The 20,661-nt window shown below is 46.4% G+C and overlaps 1 protein-coding gene across 3 annotated transcripts in view; it reads right to left on the bottom strand.

Annotated features, from left to right (window-relative positions):
* The window catches only part of SRPK2 (SRSF protein kinase 2), a 152,113-nt gene extending 133,019 nt beyond the window's left edge, over positions 1–19,094 (bottom strand). For 2 of the 3 annotated variants that reach the window (XM_068160893.1, XM_068160892.1), the window contains exons 1-2: positions 18,957–19,093; positions 18,775–18,859 (exon numbers count right to left, since the gene is read on the bottom strand). In XM_068160893.1, coding sequence (XP_068016994.1) covers positions 18,775–18,859; positions 18,957–18,972 — 101 coding nt within the window. In that variant the 5' untranslated portion in view covers positions 18,973–19,093. Of the gene's footprint in view, positions 1–18,774; positions 18,860–18,956 lie in introns of all 3 variants that reach the window. The other variant, XM_068160889.1, reaches the window with a different exon arrangement.
* Positions 19,095–20,661: the final 1,567 nt, after the last annotated feature.

Genomic DNA, 20,661 nt, shown 5'->3' with positions numbered 1-20,661 from the left:
GGAGAACTATAGGCCAGTTCTCACTCATGAGTTTTCCCATTAGCCAGGATTTTTCCACTATCTACTACTGCAAGGTAGAAGAAGGGTTGTTTTCAGATAGCTTAAAAGACTATAGGGAAGATTTGCTTTTGCTCGAATTAGAGAAAGCTATGTTTTGTCTTTGACTCTGAGGGTAATGTAAACACCTTGTAACCGAAGGAGAGAAACTGGGCAGAATTTGGTTGGATGTGTTAAAATATTGTTTTGTTACTTTGTCCCTTTCTTAAAGGCACAGCCTCAAACGGTCACAGTATGCCTTAATTACACGTATGCCAGTAGAAAATGGCCAATTGAGATATGACATGTGCCTTCTGATAGACTATATAACTTGTCTGTATAATGTAATAAAGGTCTTTGCCTGCTCACATCTCATCCTGAAAGCATTGCACGAGGCAAATCCAACATCTAAAAAACATCTATACTATTACAAATGGTGACCGTGAACGTGAGCCTCGACCAACTACTCATTATGACTCCCACTTGCACCATCAAGAAGAATCTTTGCCTTTAAGGACTGCAGAGGTGTTCGTGTTCGTCAGTGCCACTGATGGTGGCTATTAGGTTAGTCTCTATGAAATTAATCTATTCGCTTTTATGCCGGTGGCGTTCCCTGATTTGCATTTAAAAGGAACAGCACGAAAGGCACCTAAAGCATTACGTATGCATACATATCCGCGCAAGACGGAGTAAATAAAAGCCGCAAAATGCGGTGTGTATATATATAAAAATCAATCCCAAAAGATGAAGTAAATAAAAAACTGCAGAAGACAGTATAGAAAAATCTGCAAAAGACAGTTAAAGAAATCCGCTGCATATGCAGTCGTCCGGACGTTAAAAACAGAAGAAAGAAGGGTTGGTGCCCCAAAAAGAGGAAACAGCACGAAAGCGCAAGAAAAGAGCTCTGCAGGACAAGGCAAATCCAACATCTATGAAACATCTATACTATTACACTGCAATTCTCAACAAGGAAAAAATGTTTACATGTTAATAAAATACTTACAGACCATACAGACTTTCTGTACAAAGCAGAGTGCATTTGAATTTGAACTCAAAGCTAATCCCCTTGAATTTTTTCAAAAGGACAGAAAGGACCCTTTTTCTCTGATAAAATTTCTGCTTAGAGAAGGAGAGCTACTTATAAATATTCCTTCAGACATGCTGATCTATAGTAACACCTTCTGAATCCCAAGGTCATACATTTTTTTATGGAAAAATATTCAGAATGCCACTTCACCTAGGCATCACCATGTCAGCAGCAGATTTATGCCCTGTCACTTCCTGGCTGCCTCTTGCAAGCTTTGTAATCACCTCAGTAACAAGGTTCCGAGCGTGGCAGCAATTTTATTAATTCAGCATATCTGCATCCAGCATATGTGAATAAAGAGCAGTGATTGCTCCTCACCACAGAAAGCAAGACTGTGCAGTCCATAAACAATGGTGTTGCCACTGTCTGTAATGGGCATTATACAAGCCTTGGGATCTATCTGAACATGTCTTGGACTGCCTTGAGATTCGTTTTAGCACTGAACAGCAACAGTTATTGATCAAATGAGCTACTGTTTTAGATACTGCTTAGCTTTGTGCAGTGTGGCATAGCACTTATACATGTATCTGGAACTAACACAGCAATAATAGTTATTCCGTATAAAGCAAATTATTTAATATGCCGGAAGAGAAAGCTGTATAAAGTGATAAAGACGTGGAACAACTGCAGAGGACTAGAAAGTCATAGGATAACATGAAGGCTCAGAGCTACAAATGCCTCACCAATGGTCAGTTGCTGGCCACAGAGCTGCAACCTGAGAGCTGGGCAAAGTAAAGGGCAAGTATCAAATGTATGTAAAACACATCTGCATGGATTTACATGGGTTGGAGCATAAATTTACAAGGCAGCACAATAGGAACAACTTGCTGAAACAAAAAAAAATACCCAAGTGGATTTCAGAATGAGGATGAAGCTACCACAGCAACCTCACAGACCTCCTAGTTGGGGCTCAGGAGGCTGATAGTCACTGCTGGCCATATCCTTCCCTCTTTTCCTTCCCAATGCAGCTTTCAAAAAACACATCCCCAAATCTGTAGCTTACCAGGGGATTGTTGTCACCCAGGTGCAGAACCTGACACTAGGCCTTGTTGAACTTCATACAATTAACCTTGGCCCATTGATCTAACCTGTCCAGATCCCGTTGTAAAGCTTCCCTTCCCTCTAGCAGATCAACATAATCACCCATCTGGGTGTCATCTGTAAAACTATTGAGGGTGCATTCAATCCCTTCATCCAGGTCATTGATAAAGACATTAAAGAAGATAGACACCAGTACTGAACCACTAGGGGACACCACCAGTGACTGCTCACCAGCCAGATTTAACTCCATTCACCAACACTCATTGGGCCTGGCCATCAGCCATTTTTTTATCCAATGCACAGGGCACGGATCCAAGCCTTGTGCCAGGAGTTCCTGAAGGAGAATGCTGTAGGAGACACTGTCAAAGGTTTTACTAAAGTCCAGGTACACAATGTCCATGGGCCTTCCCTCACGCACTAGGCAGGTCACCTTATTGTAGATGATCAGATCAGTCACGACAGGACCTGTCTTTAATAAACTCCTGCTGACTGGGCCTGGTCGCCTCGTTGCCTTGTGAGTGTCATGTGATGGCACTCAGGATGACCTGCTACATAACCATCCCAAACACCTCTTTTAATGACACTGGCCAAGCTGAGTTCTAGTTGAACTTTGGCCTTCCTAATTTCCCCCTACAGATCCTGGCAAGAGCCATGTACTCTTCCTGAGGTGCCTGACCCTCCTTCCATAGCCATCAGACTTTCCTTTTCTTCCTGAGTTCTACCCAAAGCTCTCTACCTAGCCAGGCCAGGATTCTGCTCTGAGAGCTTGTTTCCCAGTGGACAGGAACAGCTTGTTCTTGTGCCTTGAAGATTTCCCTCTTGACAAATATCAAGGCTTCATGGACTCACTTGCCCTTCAGGACAGGGAATGAAATCTACCAGTCTCCTAAACAAGTCAAAGAAATGTCATTATAAACTCACTTTTAATTCTGATATAGGTACACATTTATTGACAGCAACTTTGGATTAGCTGCTTTCCATTGCTGCTGATCCAAGCAGAAATTAAATTCTGTTCTGGGAAATAGGATAAAGATGCTTTTCATTCCTGATTAACTTTTAATTCTGTGTACCTGTGGTACAGTCTGGTCATAGAATAGACCAGACTTTCAAGATCATCGTGTCCAACCTATCATCCAACACCACCTAAACAACTAAACCATGGCACCAAGCACCCTATCAAGTCTCCTCCTGAACACCTCCAGCGATGGCGACTCCACCACCTCCCTGGGCAGCACATTCCAATGGGCAATCACTCTTTCTGTGAAGAACTTCTTCCTAACCTCCAGCCTAAACCTCCCCTGGCACAGCTTGAGACTGTGTCCTCTTGTTCTGGTACTGGGTGCCTGGGAGAAGAGACCAACCTCTGCCTGTCTACAACCTCCCTTCAGGTAGTTGTAGAGAGCAATAAGGTCACCCCTGAGTCTCCTCTTCTCCAGGCTAAGCAACCCCAGCTCCCTCAGTCTCTCCTCATAGGGCTTGTGTTCCAAGCTCCTCACCAACTTTGATGCCCTTCTCTGGACACACTCCAGCAAGTCAACCTCCTTCCTAAACTGAGGGGCCCAGAACTGGACACAGGACTCAAGGTCTGGCCTAACCAGTGCAGTGTACAGGGGCAGAATGACCTCCCTGCTCCTGCTGGCCACACTGTTCCTGATGCAGGCCAGGATGCCATTGGCCCTCCCGGCCGCCTGGGCACACTGCAGGCTCATGTTCAGCCTACCATCAACCAGCACCCCCAGGTCCCTCTCTGCCTGGCTGCTCTCCAGCCACTCTGACCCCAGCCTGTAGCTCTGCATGGGGTTGTTGTGGCCAATGTGCAGAACCTGGCACTTGGATGTGTTAAATCTCATGCCATTGGACTCTGCCATCTGTCCAGCCTCTCAAGGTCCCTCTGCAGAGCCTCTCTACCCTCCAGCAGAGCCTCTGTACCCTCCAGCAGATCAACTCCTGCCCCCAGCTTGGTGTCGTCAGCAAATTTACTGATGATGGACTCAATGCCCTCATCCAGATCATCAATAAAGATATTAAAGAGCACAGGGCCCAGCACTGATCCTTGGGGCACACCACTAGTGCCTGGCTGCCAGCTGGATGTGGCACCATTCACCACCACTCTCTGGGCTCAGCCTCCAGCCAGTTCCTAACCCATCGCAGTGTGCTCCCGTCCAAGCCATGGGCTGACAGCTTGGCCAGGAGTTTGCTGTGGGGGACCTTGCTGAGGTCCAGGTAGACTACATCCACAGGCCTCCCCACATCCACCAGGCAGTCACCTGATCGTAGAAGGAGATCAGGTTGGTCAGGCAGGACCTGCCCTTCCTAAATCCATGCTGGCTGGGCCTGATCCCTTGGCCATCCAGTAAGTGCTGTGTGATTGCACTCAAGATGACCTGTTCCATGATCTTGCCTGGCACTGAGGTCAGGCTGACAGGCCTATAATTCCCTGGTGCATCCAACCAGCCCTTCTTGTGGATGGGCACAACATTGGCCAGCTTCCAGTCTTCTGGGACCTCTCCAGTGAGCCAGGACTGCTGATAAATGATGGAGAGTGGCTTGGCCAGCTCCTCTGACAGCACTCTCAGCACCCTAGGATGGATCCCATCTGGTCCCATGGACTTGTGGGGATCCAAGCAGCTGAGGAGACCTCTAACTACCCCCTCCTGCAACATAGGGAAACTGTGCAGCTCCCTGGCTCCTTCTGCCAGCTCTGCAAGCCAGCTGTCTGGAAGACATTCTGTCCTGCTAGTAAAAATTGAGGCAAAGAAGGTGTTAAGTATCTCTACCTTTTCCTCATCCTTTGTTACAACGTTCCCCTCCGTGTCCACCAAGGAGTGGAGGTTGTCCTTGCCCTTCCTCTTGCTATTAATGTATTTATAGAAGGACTTTTTGTTGTCCTTCACCGCAGAGGCCAGTCTAAGCTCCTAATGTGCTTTTGCCTCCCTAATTTTCTTCCTACAAGACCTAGCAACATCCTTAAACATCCTATGGGTTGCCTCCCCTTTCTTCCAAAGATGATACATCCTCTTTTTTTCCCCTTAGTTCTTTTAGAAGTTCATTGCCCATCCAGGCTGGCCGTCTGCCCCAGCGGCTCATCTTCCGGCACATTGGCACAGCCTGTTCCTGCGCCTTCAAGAGCTCTTCCTTGAAGTAGGTCCAGCTCTCCTGGACCCCTTTGTTCTTAAGGGCTGTTTCCCAAGGAACCTTCTGAGTTAGTTCCTTGAGTAACCTGAAGTCTGCCCTCTGGAAGTCCAGAGTGGAGGTTTTCTTGCTACCCCACTTAGATTCACTGAGTACTGAAAATTCAACTATTTCATGGTCGCTGGCCCCTAAACACCCTCCGACTACCACATCACCCACCAGCCCTTCCCTACTGGTGAAGAGGAGGTCAAGCACACCCTTACCCCTGGTAGGCTCACACAGCACCTGGGATAAGGAGCTGTCCTCCATGCACTCTCAGAACCTCCTAGACTGCCTCCTCTCTGCTGTGTTGAGATCAGATATCAGGTCGGTTGAAGTCACCTATGAGAACAAGGTCAGGTGATGTTGAGACAGCCTTAAGCTGCCTATAGAATGCTTCATCAAGATCTTCATCCCGGTGACCTACATGTGGTAGTGAGGAAAGTTCAATTCCCCCCACACACACCCATGGCTAACTCAGTCAGAGAAGCAAATGGAAAAGGCTGTATTTTACAAGCAGAATGAAATGCAATGAATATATACTAAATATACAGTATTTACATAAATATTCAAGAAAGAACATAACACAGAAACTCCCTCTGGAGGAGAATTCCCCCTCCACGTTCTCCCTAAGACCCCTTTTCCCCCCACCTCCCCTTTTCCCAAAAAAGATTAGATAGAAAATGGATATTAAGGGAAATTTTGTTAGCTCAAAGCAGTTGTTAAGGGGGGAAAAAAATTAGTTTCTTATGTTGTTAGTCCAAGGTCAGCACCGCCAAGAACAGAAGACAGAAAGCAGCTGCACAGACAGACACAGTTGAACAGACTGAACTGAGACTGAAAACCTTAAAGTTACATTCCTACTCATCTACCAATGAAATTTGCTTAGAATTACCTTTGTTTTCCTTTTTACACCAAAATATTCAGCTAGAGTATTCAGTAGCTGTCCTTTCCTTAAAGGCACAGCCTGAAACTGTCACACTTACTACATCACATAGAAAGACACAGGTCCATGAGGTAGAATTGACTAGACTAGACCAGACCAGGTTGGAAAAGACCTTCAGGATCATCAAGTCCAACCTATTACCCAACACCATCTAATCAACTAAACCATGGCACCAAGTGCCTCATCCAGTCTCTTCTTAAACACTTCCAGTGATGGTGACTCCACCACCTCCCTGGGCAGCACATTCCAATGGCCAATCACTCTTTCTGTGAAGAACTTCTTCCTAACATCCAGCCTAAACCTCCCCAGCACAGCTTGAGACTTTCCTCTTGTTCTGGTGCTGGTTGCCTGGGAGAAGAGACCAACCCCCACCTGGCTACAACCTCCCTTCAGGTAATTGTAGACAGCAATAAGGTCTCCTCTGAGCCTCCTCTTCTCCAGGCTAAGCAACCCCGGTTCCCTCAGCCTCTCTTCATAGGGCTTGTGTTCCAAACCCCTCACCACCTTTGTTGCCCTTCTCTGGACACACTCCAGCAAGTCAACATCTTTCCTAAACTGAGGGGCCCAGAACTGGACACAGTACCCAAGGTGTGGCCTATCCAGTGCTGAGTACAGGGGCAGAATGACCTCCCTGCTCCTGCTGGCCACACTATTCCTGACGCAGGCCAGGATGCCATTGGCCTTCTTGGCTGCCTGGGCACACTGCTAGCTCATGTTCAGCCTACTGTCAACTAGTAGACCCAGGCCCCTTTCTGCCTGGCCACTCTCCAGCCACTCTGACCCCAGCCTGTAGCTCTGCATGGGGTTGTTGTGGCCAATGTGCAGAACCCGGCACTTGGATGTGTTAAATCTCATGCCGTTGGACTCTGCCCATCTGTCCAGCCTGTCGAGGTCCCTCTGCAGAGCCTCTCTACCCTCTAGCAGATCAACAACTGCCCCCAGCTTGATGTCATCTGCAAATTTACTGATGATGGACTCAATGCCTATATCCAGATCATCAATAAAGATGTTAAAGAGCATGGGGCCCAGCACTGATCCTTGGGGCACACCACTAGTGACTGGCTGCCAGCTGGATGTGGCACCATTCACCACCACTCTCTGGGCTCAGCCTCCAGCCAGTTCCTAACCCAGTGCAGAGTGCTCCTGTCCAAGCCATGGGTTAAAAGCTTGGCCAGGAGTTTCCTGTGGGGGAAGGTATCAAAGGCCTTGCTGAAGTGCAGGTAGACTACATCCACAGCCTGCCCCACATCCACCAGGCAGTCACCTGGGCATAGAAGGAGATCAGGTTGGTCAGGCAGAACCTGCCCTTCCTAAATCCATGCTGGCTGGGCCTGATCCCTTGGCCATCCTGTAAGTGCTGTGTGATTGCACTCAAGATTCATAGTTCCATAGTCTTGCCTGGCACTGAGGTCAGGTTGACAGGCCTGAAATTCCCTGGGTCCTCCTTCCAGCCCTTCTTGTGGATGGGCATCATCACAGCACATACAGGAGAAACAGGGTACCAGGCATGGGTTTCTGAAAGGCAGGTCCAGCTTGTCTAACCTGATCTCCTTCTATGACAAGGTGACCCACTTAATGTATCACAGAAAGGCTGTGGAAGTTGTCTATTCTGACATTAGAAAGCTTTTGGTTTTGTTTCCCCACAGCATCCTCCTGGAAAAACAAGCTGCTTACAGCTTGGAGGGGTGTACATTTCACTGCATTAAAAAAAAAACAAAAAAAAGCCTGGATGGCCTGGCCCAAAGAATTGTGGCAAATAGAGTTGAATTCAATTTGTGGCTGGTCACAAGTGGTGTTCCCCACAGCTCACTACTGGAGCCTGTTTCCTTTATGATCTTTACCAGTGCCCTGGATGAGGGGATCAAGGGCACCCTCACTAAGTTTACAGATGACAGCAAGATAGGTGGGTATGTCAATGTTTTTGAAAGTAGGGAGGTTCTACAAAGGGATTTGGACAAGCTGGATCAATGGACTGAGGCCAGTAGTATGACTTTAACCAGGCCAAGGGCCAGGTCCTGCACCTGAGTCACAACAACCCCATGCATAGCTACAGGCTTGGGGTAGAGTGGCCAGAAAGCTGCCCAGCAGAGAAGGACTACCTGGTGAGGTGCTGGAGCAGGTCCAGAGAAGGACAATGAAGTTGGTGAATGGTCTGAAGAACAGGTCTTAAGAAGACCAGCTGAGGGAACAAGGGTTTTTTACCTTGGTAAAAGGGAGGCTTGGGGGAGACCTTCTCGTTTTCTACAACTACCAGACAGGAAGGTGTAGCAAGGCAGAGGTCGGTCTGTTCTCCAAGGTAACCAGCAATAGGACAAAAGGAAATAGCATCAAGTTGCACCAAAGGGGTTTTAGATTGGATACTATGAAACATTTCTTCATGCAAATAGTTGTCAGATTTTGCAACAGGAACCCAGGGAAGTGGTGGAGGTACTTAAAAGATGTGTAAATGTGGAGGGACATGGTTTAGTGGTGACCGGACAGTGCTGGGTTAATGCCTGGATTTGATGACTTCAAAGGTCTCTTCCAACCAAAACAATTCTATGATTCAAAGTAAAACATCTCATCTTAAAAGAGAAACATGGCAGCTCACTCCTTTTTATTCCACTTGCTTATGGCATCGTCATGCTTTGATGAAAACACCACAAGAAGCAAAACAATGAATAAAGGAGATATTTTTTCTGCTTTATTTTCAGCCTCTCCTGAAACACTAGGAGATTACATACTTCAGCTTTGCTATTATACTACTACCTTTGTCAAGTGTTAGGGGACTTTAAGAGTGTGGCAGGCTATGCCCATCCTGGGGGCGGGGGCGGAAAAGAGGTATAAGAGGGAAGACATTGCAGCCATTGCTCTCTCTCTTCCAGCTGCTTCCACACTTTGCAAAGGACTGGTTCTGTATCTCATATTTTTTTTCTTTTCCTTCTCCCATCCATCCTTCTTCCTTACCCTTGTGAACCCTGCCTGCCATTGTTACATATATATATATATTTCTATATATGTATGTGTTACATATATAGAGCAATGGCTGCAATGTCCTCCCTCTTATACCCCTGCTGGTCAAGGCAGGGGGGAAGTGGAACAGACCAAATCAGTTTCCCAGGGGAGAAAACACCCTCCAGGGAGGACAAAACAACTCTCACAAGCCCTCCCCCCCCTGTTTTTTTTTTCCAGGATGGGCGTAACCCACCACAAAGAGTCTTTATGTATTGAGTTTAAACTGCATTTAAATACTCCAAAATACAGTTTCCTATGTAAAAGCAATACTTCAGCAACACTTCCCTTTTAATCACTTGCAACTCCATCAGTCTGTTTCTCTTGATCTTTCCACTGAAGAGATGCAAAACTAGTGGATGCCCCTCATACACCACAGCCCAGCACAAACTATAATCCTGTGATTTACTTCTGCACATGGCAGACTGAAATAATAAGTTTGAAATTCCTCTTATTTCACAGATGAGTGAATTAAGCTACTGACATTAGCATGACAATCGAACATTTCAAACAAAACCAGCTGTTCATAGCAACTGAGGAAATAAACCAAATTCTTCCATGCACTTTAAATCCCAGGTTCATTTTGGCATCAGACTCAGACCTGCAGATGGCATCAAAGTCTGCAGGAACCAGAGCATTTCAGGCACGCCCACTACTTCAGTATTCTGCACTTATTGGCATGCCTCTCCACCCCTTCATTATTACCTTACTGTTCTTGGGCTACTGAAAGCTCTTCTCAAACACACACACTTCTACCTACTGCAAACTCCGACACAGTAGTTAACTCCAGTTACACAACTTGCTGAGAGCCACATATTCAATCACTCAAGCCCTGTTTTATTTCTAGGTTCACAGATATAATCCAGATTACACATACGAACAGATGTTGCAAGTGACCCACTCAGGCAGCCTCAAAAATCTAAGAGCTGCCATGATAATTAAGGCCAAACGCATACCTAGGCTAGGATTGTACCAGTAGGTGCCAAAAATACACTCTCTGTGCTAGGACAAACTTACATGACAGGGCTTCATCAAACATTGGCTTGGAAAGTCAAACTGCACCACCAGCAGTATAACTGAAAACAAATTCTGATTCTAGCACCCAGTCTTATACTACTTTAACTCATCTACAATCTGGCCTCTACAGCATATTGAAAAGTCACATTCTGTTATCTGCCCTGAAAAATCAGAAGTTGTTTGGGGTGTGTATATTGGCTTTCATGTGTGTTTTGTTGTTTTGGTTTTTTAATTAAAATCAGTCTTTGTATATCATTGTTTTGTAAAGAAAAAGGCAAGTTATTAATTCTTCCCTTTCTACACCTTTCAGGCACAAAGTGCTCCTTAACCAGCTTTACATACCTGAAAAATGATAGTCATAAATAAAGCTGTTCAATAACCTCCATCATCTTTACTATCTCCTCCTTTGAGCAATTTCTAGTTCTACATCATCTTTTCTGAGACAGTAAGGTGTGAACCATGAAACATAAGCACAAATATAAACCACAATTCATACTGAAGCACCATTTTAGTGTTCAAATATTAAAATAGCTATTTTTTTTTAATCTGGATTTAAAGTTATCTTGCCATGTACCTTACTTAAATACAGTCTTAACTGCACTTCACTTGGATTCCTTTCATTATTTTCTCTTCAGATTTTAATAACTTGTGCCTTTTTTTTTTAATGGGATTCAGTGTTCAACTGTTCTGTTTCTATAGGTTACATGATCTCAAACAGCCCGGCTGTCACTCACCAAAGGGAGCAAGTGACCACTGGGCCCTCAGGCTCTGGAAGCGGAAAGGCAGTCCTGCATAGCGCAGCAGAGCAGGCCCAGCCCACATAACTGCTCACCACTCAGCAGGACAAATGCTAACCGAAGCCCAGCCTTCTGAATTCAGAGTTGTTTTTCCCTTAAGCACTCTAGGAGAGTGAGGAGTCACACTGCTCTACTGACTGTACCTTCTCTCTTGAAGATAAAGCTCAATTGTGCATTTGCTCTCCTTACAGCAACCTTTCAGACAATCAGTCACAGAACAGCACTTCCATCACACCCATCTCCAGGCTCCACACAACTACCTAGCCACCTCTTCTACAACGATATTATTCACAGAGACACGTCTCAGCCTTCTTCAGAAGGAGTAACATCCCACATAGGTGAGCAACAGCAGGAGGGTAGTGAATGGGAGACAAGCACAACTCCAGTATAGTTACTGGAATGAGAGGGGAGACTAGATGAAACAAATCAATGTGAATTAAAAGCCAGATGTCAAAGAAGGATTTTCTTCAGAAGCATGAATATAAGAATAGTATCATTTGAATACAGTTTTCAAGTCAGTAAAAAAATGATTTTAGTATCGGAATTTAAGATACAGGTTTTGTACCTAGACAGCTCTAACCGAAGCCACAACATAGTGGCTGTTACTGACACTTGGTGGGATGAATCCCATGACTGGAATGTAGGGATAGACAGGTATAAGCTCTATAGGAAGGATAGGCAGGGAAGGAGAGGAGGAGATGTTGCCCTCTATGTCAATAGCCAGCTAGAATCAGTGGAGCGCCACCTGGGGAGGGATGATGAGCTGGTTGAGAGCGTATGGGTTAAAATTAAAGGCAGGACAGGGGAAGGAGATATTACTGTGGGGGTCTCCTACAGGCCACCTGACCAGCAGAACCAAGCAGATGAGGCCCTCCACAGGCAAATAGAAGTGGCTTCCAGGTCACAAGCCCTGGTCCTCATGGGTGATTTCAACCACCTGGACATCTGCTGGAGGGACAACACAGCAAGGCACCAGCAATCCAGGATGGTCCCGGACTGCATAGAAGACAACTTCCTCCTCCAAATGGTAGAGGAACCAACAAGAAATGGTGCTATGCTGGACCTTGTTCTCACCAACAGGGAAGGGCTGGTAAGCAATGTGAGGCTCAGAGACAGCCTTGGCTGCAGTGACCATGAAGCAGTTGAATTGAATCTCCTCAGGGCAATCAGGAGGAAGTATTCCAAGCTCACGACCCTAGACTTTAGGCGTGCAGACTTTGATGGCTTCAGGGATCTGCTAGCCAAAGTGTCCTGGGACAAAGCCCTGGAGGGAAGAGGGACCCAGGACAGCTGGTCAGTATTCAAGGACCACCTCCTCTGTGTCCAGGAGCTCTGTGTACCAACAAAGAGACAAGCAGGTAAGAATGCTAGGAGGCCTGCCTGGATGGGCAAGGAGCTACTGGACACACTATTACTTAAAAGGAAACTCTACAGGCAGTGGAGAGAAGGACAGGTAGAACAGGGGGGAGATAAGGAAGCTGCCCGAGCAGCAAGAGTCCTGGTTTGGAAAGCCAAAGCAGAGTTTGAATTGAATCTAGCCAGGGAGATTAAAGGGAACACTAAGAACTTCTACAGGTGTATGAATGGGAAGAAGAAGACTAGGGAAGGTGTAGGCCCCCTCAGAAAGGAAAATGGTGACATGATCACAAGTGATGAGGAAAAGGCTGAGGTACTTAACTTCTTTACCTCAGTCTTCACTGCAAGGGCCTCTAGCCACACTCCTGATGTTATGGAAGACAAAGCCAGGGACAGGGAGGAAGAACTGCCTATTGTAAGTGCAGATCAGGTTCGTGATCACCTGAAGAACCTGAAAGTGTTCAAGTCCATGGGACCTGACGGGATACACCCACGGGTGCTGAGAGAACTGGCAGATGAGGTTGCTAAACCCCTCTCTATTATATTCCAAAAGACATGGCAGTCTGGGGCAGTCCCCACAGACTGGAAAAGGGGAAACATTGCCCCCCATTTTCAAAAAGGGTAAGAAGGAGGAACCAGGGAACTCCAGGCCAGTCACTCTCACCTCTGATCATGGAGCAGATCCTCCTGGAGTCACTACTGGCTCAGAAGAAAAGTGAAGAAGTGATTGGGAACAGTCAGCATGGCTTTGCCAAGGGCAAATCCTGCCTGACCAACCTGTTGGCCTTCTATGAGCAGGTGACAAAATTAATAGATGAGGGGCGAGCAACTGATGTCATTTACCTGGACCTGAGCAAAGCCTTCGACACTGTCCCGCACCACAGCCTGGTCTCCAAACTGGTGACACATGGGTTTGATGGGTGACCACTAGATGGATAAGGAACTGGCTTGATGGCCGCACCCAAAGAGTGGCTGTCAATGGCTCCATGTCCCAGTGGAGGCCAGGGACAAGCGGAGTCCCTCAGGGATCAGTCCTGGGACCTGTCTTGTTCAACATCTTTGTGGGTGCCATGGACAGTGGCACTGAGTGCACCCTCAGCAAGTTTGCTGATGACACCAAGCTGTGTGGTGCAGCAGACACGCTGGAGGGAAGGGAGGCCATCCAGAGGGACCTGGACAGGCTGGGCAGTGACTGGCTGGAAAGCAGCCCTGAGGAGAGAGACTTGGGGGTGCTGGGGGATGAGAAGCTCAACATGAGCTCTCAGTGTGCACTTGCAGCCCGCAAAGCCAATCAGATCCTGGGCTGCATCAGGAGAAGTGTGGCCAGCAGGTCGAGGGAGGTGATCCTCCCCCTCTACTCAGCCCTGGTGAGACCCCACCTGCAGTACTGTGTCCAGTTCTGGAGCCCCTATTACAAGAGGGATGTGGAGGTGCTGGAAGGTGTCCAGAGAAGGGCCAGGAGGATGATCAGAGGGCTGGAGCACCTCTCCTATGAGGACAGACTGAGGGAGTTGGGGCTGTTCAGTCTGGAGAAGAGAAGGCTCCGAGGTGACCTAATTATGGCCTTCCAGTATCTGAAGGGGGCCTACAGGAAGGCTGGGGAAGGACTTCTCAGGGTCCCAGGTAGTGATAGGACTAGGGGGAATGGAATGAAGCTGGAGGTGGGGAGATTCAGGCTGGATGTGAGGAGGAGGTTCTTCCCCATGAGAGTGGTGAAGCCCTGGAATGGGTTGTCCAGGGAGGTGGTCAAGGCCCCGTCCCTGGAGGAGTTTAAGACCAGGCTGGATGAGGCTCTGGCCAGCCTGATCTAGTGTGGGGTGTCCCTGCCCATGGCAGGGGGGTTGGAACTAGATGATCCTTGTGGTCCCTTCCAACCCTGAATGATACTATGATACAACAGACACTAGTTTTTTTCCTTAGAGGCAGGAAAATATAATTGACCTCTAACTATGGAATTCTCTCTTCTGTTTTAGAAAACCACAAACCAAGCATTGACAATAGCTCAAGGCAACCAAAGCCAATGACTCTTTCATATTGACTATTAATTGACTACAGTTGAGGGAAAAACTGTATGGCACCAATACTGTCAAGAAGCATGATTTCACCAGGGTGTATTCTGTGGTTTGGCTTTAACAAAAAAGTTTAAGATTTCTTTAGCATTATTAACACTCAAGCCAGATTCCCCAGCAGAACATTACTTCATTATTCAGGCCCTTGATATAAAAGTCAAGTCTGTGCCAGATGCTTTCCTGGACAAAACAAGAATATTCAGACACACGCATATCTTTGAATCACAGTATTTCCAAACATGTAGGCTAAATAGTATAAAGCGAAGAAGGTGACCACCTTTACAGAGGTTCACTTTCAAACTTAGTAAGATCATCTTTTGTAATCAAAAATGTCTTCAGTTAATCAAAAAAAAAAAAGTGAGCAAGGGTTATTGCTCCAAATACATGAACACTTAGACCATACAGACATACATGAACACTGGGAATTGTAAAGATGGAAAAAACCCAATTCTTTTGTTCCTTTAAATATTAACAAAACATTTCATTTGGCTTTTTCTTGAGGTTTTTCTGTCTGTACAGGAGAAGGCTCTGACGAGACCTTATTGTTGCCTTCCACTATCAAAAGGGGGCCTCTAAGAAAACTGGTGAGGGACTTTTCAGTTGGGTAGTGAAAGGACTAGAGGAACAGATTCAAGCTAGAGGAGGGTAGATTTAGATTCAACATTAGGAAGAAGTTCTTCACCACAAAGGTGGTGAGACACTGGTACAGGTTGCCCAAAGAGGTAGTGGAAGTCCCATCCCTGTAAGTTTTTAAGGCCAGGCTGAATGGCAACCACATCTCATGGAAAGTGGACCTGCCCATGGCAGGGGGGTTGGAACTAGATGATCGTTGGGGTCTCTCCCAACCCTGACAATTCTATGGTGCTATGTGGTGGGTTACACCCATCCTGAGGGGAGGGTGGTGGTGGTTGTGAGAACCCTGCTCTCCCCAGGGATTAAGGAAACCTGATCCAGGTGGACTTGGGTCCTTCCTTCCTCCCCAGAGGGGGTTGCCCCCCAGAAACTGAGTCAGTCTCACAATGTGCAGTCAGATTTATAGCAAATGTGTTAAAGATAACAAACCTCTGGTAAGATATTCACTTGGGTTTTGTCATATGCATTTAGAAATAAGTTCAATCAAAACAAAAATGTCTAAGATAAATTTGTCCCAGTTGAATCCAGTGCTAATGAGCCTACCATTCTGCTGAATGCACAAAGGTAGACATACCTGAGGCCATCTCTTACATAACTGGCTTCTGTTAGCAGTAAGGACAGGAAATGGCCTTGTCTATCTGTAAGCAAGTCCATCTCTGAACACAGACTTCAGTATCTGTCAAAGACTCTACTTCACAAACCTCACTCAAATGAAATCTCCATTTTAAGAATAAATAATTTGTAGAGGGCCCAAATTAACCATTTTGATTACTTTTGTCCAATTCAAAAGATGTCTAAGAAGTTTGTACAGAATACACCAAAATCAAATGCTGTTATCAAACAGATTTTATTATTACATGCCATTTTCAATATAGTCTTGATTCAAGACAAAGTGCTTTCTCCTCAGAATGTGCACCACCACAAATTCTACTCTCTTTTTCCTCTCTATTACATAAAACTGACTTACAGGGTCATCACTGAGCAGTTACAGGACCAACCTCACAGCCTTCTATGACAACTGAGGTCATAACAGACAATAAGCTATTCAGAGTTTAAAAAGCACTGTAATATTTCCTTCTATTTGTGTCATCATCACAATATCCTTCAAAAGCCTGCAAATAAGCTACAGTGCAATACAATTCTCCTAGCCAATTCTACAAGAGGAATCCTGCAGTTCCTTTGAAGCACATTGTTACCAGCAACAATGGAAGTTGTTCCATAAAGCTATAATCCAGCAGAGAACAGTCTTCCTATGAACCACAATACAAAGAAACACAGTCAGCTGTAGATGTGAAACCAGTCACATTTTTTATATAGTGAACAGGTTTACCAGAGGGAACTTATACTATAGAATTTCCACCCCTCAAATCAACATTTTCATTTGCTGCTACTGTACATTTGTTATGCATCACAGATACCGTGCAGTCCTAACACACTAATAGATGCTGTAGCAGCTGAATTTCAAACAAGGCTAGGAAAAGGACAAAACAAACATTTCTGCCAAGATTGTCCTCCAAAATAACCTCGGATGCTGGCTTTACTTTGAAGATTAAACTGTTTAGCCAAATGCAAGAATAGTTAAAAATTTTAAGGGAGTTTCCTGTCCATAAAGAAGCATAAAACAGAGAAGGAGGCACCCAGAGCATAAAAGTAGTTTGAAAGGAACACTTACACAGCAGATGAGAAATCATGGTTCTGCTGTTTACCACAGCAAAACCAGCGTTTCCTGCAGCAATTGAACAGACCAGGCCATTGCACCTGGAAATGCTGACTCAGTATGGAAAGTGGCCAGCTAGTGACTGTGCACACTGACTTAATAGTGGCCCATTTCTTCAGCAAACACAAAAAGAACATCACTTCTGCACTTATCAAGTGTCTCTGAAAGCAAACTTTTGACAAACTCATTCAACAAGATTTCTCAAGACAGCTCCACAGAGAAGTGTATTAGGCACTGTATCATCCAAGTAGAATAAAAGTTCTTAACCTCATTGTGATAAAGACTTAACTGAAAGCTACAAAAACAATTCTGAACCTAGAGTTAAAATATAACTTAACCTATTTCTCTTTTCAAAGTGGTAAAACAAATCCATATAATGAAACAAACTGACTTCTCAAGAGATTTTTGGAAACATGGGAACCAATCCAATAAGGTTGTCTATCTTGCACATAAAATTTACTTCCTCTGCAGTAACTCCAAATTCACACACTGAAATTATAACACTGCTTGCATACAATGCTGGAGGAAACAGCAGTATCAGAACAGGATGTGAAGTTATCCATCAAAGCCTGACAACCACTATTTCAGCAATACATTCTACATTATTTTTACCCATCTCAAAAGGGAAAGAACCCCATTCATTGTAAAACCACCAAGACTCCAAGGTTATTATTTCTTTCTGCAGTAATCAGAAAGACCTTACCTCTTGAATCATTTGTCATAGCAACATTTTTACCCTATCATCTATATCAATATCCATCATACCCTGCTTCCCAGTTCTAAAGACTGACTCAAAGGAGAAAAAGGATGAGGAACATCAGGATTTATGCTTCCCTGTCAGAACAATGCAGGTGGACTGCATCCCCAAGCAACAAAAACAAAGGCAAGAGATTAACGGCGACTTAATGAGTCACCAATAAAGTCTCACCGAACAAAAGACAGTAAAAGTTAGTGAGAGAAGCAAGTAATTGTATGAGGTGAAAAAAAAATACAGAGGAGTACAAAGCTACACTGTCACAGGAAAGAGCAGTTGAAGGGGCCATACTATAGAGATGAGAGAATATCCCTACATGGTTCAGTGAAAACAGGTATCATGAGAATGAGAAAAGATGGGACAGTGACAGAAACATGAAGTGTTACCAGAAGATTGGGGCGGGGGGGGACAGACCATGACTTCTGTCCCACTCTGCAAGGCCAACAAAGATTTAAACAACGTAATACTGCCACCAGCGTTGCTGGCAATAGGGTCTGGGAATAGGAAATAGTCTCCCAGTAGGGAGCAGGAGGGCGAGAATGGTGTATCAGGCTGTTATCAGGATGAGAAAAGGACTGTCTACAGATGGGAGAACGTCTCCAGAAAGAAGCTTCTGAACAGAAAGCACATGGAGAGGAGGAAGACCACGCAGATTAACTGGAGGGTGATTCAAAAGGGATGCGAGTGTTGTGACGACCAAATCTGTGCAGATCCCCGGCAAACAGGGATTTCACAGAGACGCCGGCCACAGCGATGAGAACCGGGCTCTACACGGGAGGAAGGCCGGTCCGTGTGGTACGAGCAGGCCCTGCCCTAAGGCGCTTGAGCCCAGGGCCGGGGACAGCCCCTGTGGGGTCACGGGGCGTCAACCCCACGTAGGAGGGTCGGGTCCGGCTGCAGTGCGGTGCGAGCGGCCAGGATGTGCCCTGCTGGAGGAGCTGCCGTCTATCCCGCCGTCGGCTGCGGGAGGGGCTGAGCTTCCTCAGGATAGCAAGCAGCAGGGCCAGGACTGCGGGGGGGCAGAGGGACCGAGCCGCGGGACTGCCCTTGACAGGCGTTACAAGGAGGTGCAAGGAAAGACAGCGTGAAGGAACAACGGCCAACGAATCTGTACCGGGCGACAGGCTCCGTCTTGGTAGATCGAGATCCCCGTACTCACTTTTTGTGGGATGGCGGGTGCTTGTCCCTCCTGCTGGCCGCCGCGGACTGCTTGGGCCGCCGCCTGCGAGCCTGCAGGGCCAGCACTGCCGGGGAGAAGAGAAGAACCGGGAGCCGGCGTAAGCGGCGGCCACGCAGCACCCCCGCTCCCGCCCCGCCGCTCGGCACCGCTCGGTACGGTACCTTTGCGGGAGTTCATCGCCTGACGCCGCCTGTTCCGCAGCGGGCACGCCGCTCACCGGCTCGCCTCGCCCTGCTCTGCTCTACCCTGCCCTATCTTACACTCGTGCCGCCGCCGCCACCATGCGCCGAGCACCGAACGACAGCAACAGTACTCAACCGCACCGCCGCCCACTGCGCAAGCGCGGCCCTGCCGCTGGGGCCGAGGCCGGAAGGCGGGGACGTGGCGGCAGCAGGTGGCGGCGCGGTCTGGGCGGGAGCGCACCTGAGGTTGGATGCCGGAACCGATTAACCTCATGACACAAATCCGGGGAAATTGGATTTCCTTAATTCTGATTCTCACTAAGTTATTTGACTGTCCTGATGGGTAACTCTTGGCAATACTGTGGTTTTTTCCCTGCCGACAGCCTCCTGTTGCCCATAATGCCGGGCACTGTTTAGATTCGGCCTAATAACGACCTGTTGAAAACTGTCACTTCTTGGGCTGTGCACAGCATTGCTCTCTTTTTGACAGCATTAGGACTGAAATTTTGTGTCGTCTGTAACTTACACGTGGTGCCAAAGATTATCTGGGTCATCAAAAACTCCAGTACAAGTGTGAGGCTTGTCTGGCTTATCTTCACATGGGACTGGAAGTCTGGAGAAGAGAAGACCCCGAAGGGACCTTATGATTGCCTACCAATACCTGAAAGGAACCTGAAAGGCTGCAGAGAGACTTTATGCAAGAGTGTCTGCCGATAGGACAAGGGGAAATGGACTTAAATGTAAGGAGAATAGGTTTAGGTTGGATCTTAGGAAGCAATTATTCACTATAAGGGTGGGAAGACTCTGGAATGGATTGTCCAGAGAGGTTGTGGATGTCCCTTCCCTGGAGGTGTTCAAGGCCAGGTTTGAGGTCTCTTCCAACCTAAGCCATTCTTCTTCCAGTTACTGTGCCTTTGAACTTACCGTAAAGTCATAGAACCACAGAATGGCTTAGGTCAGAAGAGACCTTAGAGATACCTAATCCAAGCTCCCTGCCATGGGCCTCTGAACTAGACCAGGTTACTCAAGGGCACATCGAACCTGGCAGTCATTACATTTTGAGGCAGAACTGCCTCCCCAAATGGCAAGACAAAGAATCCATAAGGATGAAAATCTAAAAGCAGCTGCTGTCAAGGTATTATGTGAGTGAAGGGAACTAACAGGAATCACTATTCTTAAGTATCACTAAGATTTCAACTATGGCAAATTGAACCCCCTCCGTTAGTTTAGCTTAGGAGTTGAACAGAAACAAAAAGCTAGACAACTCAGAAAGGAAGTACCACGACTTTTTTTTTTTCTTTTGTCAGAGTAGAGAGCCTGATGAACAGAAAACAATAGGACCATGAAATTTCTACACCACAGCTCCCATGAGGCACAACAGCTGCATTTCTAAATGAAAATATTTTCTATGCTCCATCCTCTATCATAAAAGAACACATCGGGGAAAAAAAACACATTTCCAGTATAAACTACTACTTGAATACACAGTGTTGGTATGTTACACATTTCCCTTGTTGTGGTTAGTCCTGCAGGGAAAGATCAGTGTGATAGGTCAGGCAACAGAACACTGTACTGAAATTTGGAAGGCTTCCTGCTGCAGAAGTTTAAGTGCATGAAAATAAATAATGGTTGACTGTTTAAAAGCATATTACATATTTACCCCTTTTTTCCAGGCTGACTGACT

Source organism: Melanerpes formicivorus, unplaced genomic scaffold (genome assembly GCF_026170545.1).
Source record: "Melanerpes formicivorus ecotype bairdi unplaced genomic scaffold, bMelFor1.0.p_v2 SCAF_54, whole genome shotgun sequence".
Lineage (NCBI taxonomy): Eukaryota > Metazoa > Chordata > Aves > Piciformes > Picidae > Melanerpes > Melanerpes formicivorus.
This window is presented reverse-complemented; position numbering and strand designations above follow the sequence as displayed.